The following is a 7,026-nucleotide window of genomic DNA, read 5'->3' on the forward strand; positions in this document are numbered from 1 at the left end:
CCATTCGGAGGAGAGAGAGAGCGAGAGAGAGAGAGAGAGAGGGGGAGAGAGGGGGAGGGGGGAAATAAACAGTACTCGGAGCTGTAGTTGGAGCAGAAGTAGTAGTAGGAGTAATCTCTGATATTTCTCGTGATTTGCATTTCAACCCTTTTCCTCTCTCTCTCTTCATTCACTCCTCTTCCTCAACCTCTAACCAAACCAACCTTCATTCTCTCGTGTTCCCTAACCTGTAGCCTACCCGAAAGCCCAGGAAAGCCTCTCTCTTTCTCTCTCTGTCTCTCTGCTGAAGAATTCGAACACTTGTTAGTTTTTCTGTCCGTGACGCCACACCTCTTTCCGTTCAAGAAAGGGCGTTTTTTTTTTCCTTTACTTACTTTGTGGCTGGTTTTCGATCCGTCTGTGTTTTCTGGGACCACTCTGATCTTGTTCTGGGTATGCTTTACTTTTTTTTTTCTGTAACATAAAAGTTTGTGTTTTGTTGCTGCTGCTGCTGTGAGTGGTGGTGGTGTTCTCGTTGCTTTTGCAGTGCTCCTTTATTCTGCAAAAAAGAAAAAAAACTTGCAGTTCTCTTTTGTTTTGAAATCGGTCTAATTTTACTATGGCACATAAAAAATAGAGTGGATTTTGAGGTGGCACTTTCATGATTATATAGTTTTTTCCCTGAAGACTTTTTTCTTTTTGATTTCAACTTTAAATAGTTAGATTAATTTTGCTGGTTCAATTAATCGGTAATTACCTCAGGATATTTTTAGAAATAAGTCCTGCATTCTTCAAAATCTTCAAATGAAGGAAAAATAAATTTTTTGAGCGTTTCTTTTTAATATTTAAAGAATTTGAAGGGAAAAAAGGATTAGGTGGATCCATTATCAAGTAGCTGTTCCTAACTGATCGTTGAGTTTGTGATTCTTTTGTCCTTTTTTTTTGTGTGTTTGTCTTAAGATCAATTATTTGCTGATCTCGACTGCGGATGCGTGTGTTATGATTTATGATATTGCAAACATAATACATTAAATTTTCTTGAGTTTGAGAGCTTGAGTTAAACAACTTCAGAGAAAAGGAAAAAATTGTTATGGTTTTTGCTGGTGATCGTTGGATCAAATGGCATTTCCTCCACTCACTTGACCAAGGGTTGGAAGGACAGGGTCACGGGTTCACCCACTCTAACCAATGTACTCATCCATTCGATTTTTTTTGTTAATTGTTTAAAGTTCAGCATTTGAGTTGTATTTAGTGCCAGCGATGCACATGGAATACAATTTTTTGGGAAATAAATCAAACAAAAAAAAGATGTGACAAATTAATGTGCCAAGTGAAAAAACTTATCAAGTCTTGCTTTTGGGTGAACTCCGTGAATCCATGTTTGATTACAGAAAAAAACTAGCTGAAGGTTTTGTTTTTCTGGTCTAAGAATAAGTTTTACTTGTAATTGCATTCGTTTAGTTTTTTTTAACATTCTAGTTGAATACCTATAAAAAAAACATTCTTGTTGAGTAGAATAGAATTAAGATAACAAGAAACAAAGGAGTTTTTTTTTTTATCCTCATAGAGAAAGATGGTGAAAAGAGGAATTGCAGCCAAGACAGAGATGTTTTGTTTATAAGAGTGCTACAAGCTTTTTACCATGCCTTCCCATTGCTATTAGCCTGGTGCAAATGTTCAGATAGAACCCTTAATATACAGACGTATATAAAGGTCTCGTTTGTTTTCGCAGATGAGATGAGTTGAGATAAAAGTTGAAAGTTGAATAAAATATTGTTAGAATATATTGTTTTAATATTTTTTTTGTTTTGAGATTTGAAAATTTTGAATTGTTTATCTTATTTTGTGTAGGAATTTAGAAAAATTGTAATGATTAGATGAGATGAGATGAGAATGGTTGTAAAAACAAATGAGGCCAAAGTGTATAGAGAAGAAAGAAGATTAAAGACTCAAGGAGAAGATGGTAGGAAATCCCAAACCATTTCTTTAAGCATGAATAACTCAAGCAGATAATTACATATCCCTCTAACCCTTGGTCAATTGAGTTCATGATTGGTGATGGACACAGGTGAACTAACTTGCAAGTTCTTTTGGGGGGGATTGTTGACATATGTGACTAAGTAATCTTCTGAGAGTTAGTTGTTTTTTATTGGATTAGGTGGTGTACTTCTTGTATATGAAAGTAAAAATTGAGTCTTTAGCCGTTTGGTTTCATATATGTATATATATTAGCACTTTGTGGAAGGAAAAAATATGTAACCTCTTTTGTTAAGATGTGATTTTAAGGCCTGTACTTATCTAAATTTTGTTATCTCTACAGATTTGAATGCTTCAACTTTGAAGGAGCCATTTAATTTTGCAAGCAACTATGATTGAAGGAAGCTCCAGAATATATGTGGCGTGTTTTCTAATTTCTGTTCTTCTCCCTATTCGAAATTCTTCTCTTGAATTGGGTTAGAGTTACTTTGCAAGGCCGTGTCTAACTTTTGTGGAAGTTTGGATGAATCTGGCAAAAATGGGTACCTTACCCAGTACTAGTGAAATTGTTGAATCAACAGAAGAATCTGATTCTCAATCGAAAGTGGATGAGCAAACTGGAAAGCACTGCATGTCAGACTCGGGAACTAAGTATTCTATAGAAGATGACATTAATTGCCTTTTCCAGGCAATTGACCTCAGAACTAAAGCTAGAAGGTTGGGTCAGTCGCATGAAATTGGAGACCCATTGAGAAAGAGTGCACAAAAAAGGCCAATGAGAGTTAGTTCCTCCCATTCATCGGGAATTGGAATATCAGAGCCTGTGAGTTTGAAGCAAGCTCTAAGAGGACTATGCATCTCCCAGGCATCAGAGATGGCTGCTATGAAGCGATTATCTAAGCCAGCCAGTTCGCCAAGGGTCTCGGAAGCGGGGACTATCAAAAGGTTGTATAGGGCAGTGGTTGTTGAGGCTGATGGATCCAGTGTTGTGACAAAAGGAGGTAAGGGGAATTTGATGGAAATCACTCTTGTACCAGAAGAAAACAAATCAAAACTTTCTCGTATGATGCCTGAATCCATGCAAGTGCCAGAAGCAGAGTTATCAAAAGAAAGGGTTCATCCTTCTACTTCTTTGTCTGATAAAATAATGCCAGAGGCAATGATGACTGGATTTCCATCACATGGTCAGATTGTTCCTTTGCAGACAGAGGTTGGGGGTGAAATTTTGAAGGCAGAGGTTGGAAAACTGAATGCTGCTGAATCTTCAATTGCTCATACTGGCCAGGGATTGGATGCAGCTGCTCCCACCTCAGTAGAAGTTCCAAGCGAAACTCCAATGGTAGATGGGGGGCAGAAAGGTAAGTTGCATTCTCTGACTTCCTTATCTAGCTTCGGCAGTGCCACTAGGATAAGCAAATGGACAAGTAGTAGTCCGCATTCGATGAAGCCAGTCTTTGGGAACAAGAACTCTGTTAACAAGAAAATAAAGCAGGATTCAAATTCTGCCTCAAGCAGTTGCAATCCATGTAATGGAAAAGTTGAGGATGATTTGGTTCCTAGTACAAGTAATTTAGACAATCAGAAGCAAACTTGTTCTATGGAGCATGATGGGAAACTTAACGAGAAAGCTTCTCCAGCATCCAGCAGTTTGAATCTTAACGTTGAAGTCAATTCAAGTACTATGGACACAGGCTCAAGCAAATCTGGTTTTGTTTTGAATTGCACCAACAGAAGTAAATCTCTAGTGATAAAAGCTGATGAGAGATCAAGGTCAAGAGAAAAGGGGGAGTTCTCCCAAAGCTCAAAAAGTAGCATTGGTGACTATAGCAGTAGCACAACGAATAGTGAGGAAAGCAATGTGTGTGGTTCTAGTCGTAGTGGCAAAAGGCCTCACATGTCGAAAGATTTGAGATGGGAAGCCATCCGCAGTGTTGAGAAACAGCAAGGAAGCTTGAGTTTGAGGCACTTCAAGCTGCTCAGAAAGCTTGGTTGTGGGGACATTGGAACTGTTTATCTTGCTGAGCTGACTAGTACAAACTGCCTATTTGCATTGAAAGTGATGGATAATGAATTCCTGGTTAGCAGGAAAAAAATGCCCAGGGCCCAAACTGAGAGAGGGATACTCCAAATGCTGGATCATCCTTTTCTTCCTACCCTGTATGCCCATTTTGCAACAGAGAAGCTCTCATGCTTGGTTATGGAGTATTGTCCAGGTGGAGACTTACATGTGCTGCGGCAGAAGCAACCAAGCAGAAATTTCTCTGAACTAGCTGCCAGGTAGTTTTTCTTGTAGGTTCAGTTCTGAAGATCTGTGCATGCCTTTTTTTATTCATCATGTTATGGGTTGTGATGATGACCCGTAAATATATAGTCCTGGGATATGTTGTCTTCTACAGTTTTGTTATGGGTGATGTGCTTTTTTTTCCTCTCACTAGTCATCTCTGTTGCTTATGTACTATATACCTATCAAGAAAAAATACCACATACATAGATTAGACTAAAGTTTCCCCCGGTTTGAATTAAGAATTTTGCAACTTAATTGGTTTTATTTAGACCATTTTGTTAAGTCCCCCACTGGATGAAATGTCTTTCTAACCATCATGCTTACCTAATGTTAAGGTGATTGAATATTGAAAACTATCTTATCATTGAGATGTTCAAAGTATTAGTGTTTTGGTACTCTTTTATTTTGCCAAGTTTGCTTATTTGTTTGTTTGTTTTTTTTTTTTATTATTCTTGAATATACTTGGGAAATAGAAAGTTTATGAATTTGATAGGTAATTGTTGTGAAATTTGGCATTTGTGATAAGTCTATTGATTTAGTTGAAGTTATTGATAGGTATCACTCGAACCCAACCCTCTATAAAGGATTTATAACCTTCTTGAAATTTTCTATTTTTTCAGCTATCAAAGCTGTTGTATTGTGAAAAAGTCGAGCTTTTAGCTGACATTGGAAAATTTGCCATTCTTCAGTGGACTTGCTTTATAGGTTTAAACGTACCATTACTTTTAATTTCCAGAATTAATCTTTTAGGTTTGGAAAATATCATGGGTAAACCTTAATCTGCCTCTGGTATTTAAGGTTCGAGGAGGATTTCCTTGCATTTACTCAGGGCCTTGTAGCTGCCAATTTCCAATATGTTAGGAAATCAGTGAAGCTATGCTCTCCTCTAGATACATTGGATGGACTGGACTCAGAATTTGGGGCCAAATAATTAGAGAATAGTTAAGAAGGTTTTAATTAAGCTCTCGCTTTGGAGTCAGAACTATCTTTTCAACTGATTGATGGATGAAAGTAGAAGTGAGCAGTGGTATTACCAGTGACAGGAAACTAACCGGGTGGCTCCCAGATTTGGCTTTCAATCTAGGTTGACCTTGAATTTCAGGTTTCTCACTCACATCCCATGCTTAATAGGTGAAAGTCGGATTCATGTCAACTTAGATATGATTACTGGGTATCACTACAGATGCTGGCGAAGTGGCATGGATGGATAATGTATTGATGAATTTTATTTTATTATTTTTTGTTGTCATATTCTATTGGCAAAAATTATGTTGGACTCTCCATGATAGCCATAGGTTGTGTAGCAGAAACTTAATTACATTCTACAGATAAAAAATAAAAAATTACGAAATTTGCCTCACTAGTCACCGACAACATGATGGTTCCTCGGTCCTTTCAGTCTTCTTTGGAATAATCCATGTTATCGCATTTGCAGATTTTATGTCGCTGAAGTCCTCCTTGCACTGGAGTATTTACACATGCTAGGAGTTGTGTATAGAGATTTGAAACCGGAAAATATTCTGGTCCGAGAAGATGGTCACATCATGCTCTCAGATTTTGACTTGTCACTCAGATGTTCTGTCAATCCAATGGTGGTTAAATCATCTTCTCCCGTAGTGGAGCCCCCAAAAAAGATGTCAAGTCCATGTACCGAATCCAGCTGCATCGACCCATTTTGTCTCCAACCATCCTGGCAAGTCCCATGCTTCACTCCTAGACTTATATCTGCTGCAGCAAAAGCTCGGAAGATAAAAGCAGATCTAGCTGCCCAGGTCAGCCCTCTGCCACAGCTTGTTGTGGAGCCAACGAATGCCCGATCAAACTCCTTTGTAGGTACGCATGAGTACCTTGCTCCTGAGATCATCAAAGGTGAGGGTCATGGGAGTGCGGTTGATTGGTGGACTTTTGGAATTTTCCTGTTTGAGATGTTATACGGTAAGACACCTTTCAAAGGTTCAGGAAATGAGGAAACATTGTCTAATGTGGTGTCTCGGAGCCTCAGATTCCCAAGTAGCCCTATAGTTAGCTTCCATGCAAGAGATTTGATCAGAGGCCTATTAATCAAGGACCCTGAGAATCGGTTAGGATCTGTGAAAGGAGCTGCAGAGATCAAGCATCATCCTTTCTTTGAAGGGCTTAATTGGGCTCTGATACGTTGTGCAGTACCACCAGAGCTACCGAAGTCTTCTGATATTGAATTTGCTGCACTGAAAAAGGAGAGTATTAAGTGTAATGAGCTTGAGGCTGCAGGAGGAGAGTATGTGGAGTTTGAACTATTCTAGTTAGAAGACCGTTTTCTTTTCTTAACTTTTCCATCCTTTGTTGCAACTGATAATATAGCTTATAATGTAAATAATCTATAGCAGTGCGGAAAATTACAGATTTTTATATGTCAATACTGAATCAGAGTAGCTGAGAATCTGGAAAGGGAATTTAGGGGAGCATTTTTCTTAGTTGCTTGCTCGCTCTGACCTTGTTCATTAGCTTTTCTTTTCTTTTCTTTCGGCAGAATTAACCTTGTTCTTAAATCCCGGGTTTTATGCTTGGTTAAGAATTTGTGGAAGAAACTGGGCATCTTTTGCTTTGATCAGCCAAGCTGGAAGAGGTCAATCAATCTCTCTGCTTGGTTCATTGGCAGCCTTACATCTTATGTGGCAGATATGACAGTCAAATTTAAGGCCTCGTTTGTTTTGAGAAAACATCTCATCTCATTTCATCTAATCATTACAACTTTCTCAACTTTCAATACAAAATAAAATAAACAGTTCAATTTTTTCAAATTTTAA

General features: G+C 38.2%; 1 protein-coding gene across 2 annotated transcripts; it reads left to right on the top strand.

The window, feature by feature from the left end:
- Positions 1 to 6,760, top strand: LOC109008759 (serine/threonine-protein kinase D6PKL1-like). 2 transcript variants are annotated; one of them, XM_018988981.2, is made up of 3 exons: positions 1 to 432; positions 2,300 to 4,233; positions 5,676 to 6,760. In XM_018988981.2, the coding sequence occupies exons 2-3, from the start codon at positions 2,480 to 2,482 to the stop codon at positions 6,520 to 6,522; spliced, it is 2,601 nt and encodes an 866-aa protein (XP_018844526.1). In that variant the 5' UTR covers positions 1 to 432; positions 2,300 to 2,479; the 3' UTR covers positions 6,523 to 6,760. The 2 variants fall into 2 exon arrangements, with proteins under 2 accessions (XP_018844526.1, XP_035541159.1); XM_035685266.1 differs by lacking the exon at positions 1 to 432 and adding an exon at positions 1,924 to 1,942.
- Positions 6,761 to 7,026: the final 266 nt, after the last annotated feature.

Source organism: Juglans regia, chromosome 14, assembly GCF_001411555.2.
Source record: "Juglans regia cultivar Chandler chromosome 14, Walnut 2.0, whole genome shotgun sequence".
NCBI lineage: Eukaryota > Viridiplantae > Streptophyta > Magnoliopsida > Fagales > Juglandaceae > Juglans > Juglans regia.

What these genes read in the sequence shown, in the direction of transcription:
- LOC109008759 (XM_018988981.2), top strand. Translation starts at nt 2,480, where the DNA reads ATGAATCTGGCAAAAATGGGTACCTTACCCAGTACTAGTGAAATTGTT. An exon ending in TTCTCTGAACTAGCTGCCAG is followed by an intron (nt 4,234 to 5,675) that starts GTAGTTTTTCTT and finishes TCGCATTTGCAG; the next exon opens with ATTTTATGTCGCTGAAGTCC.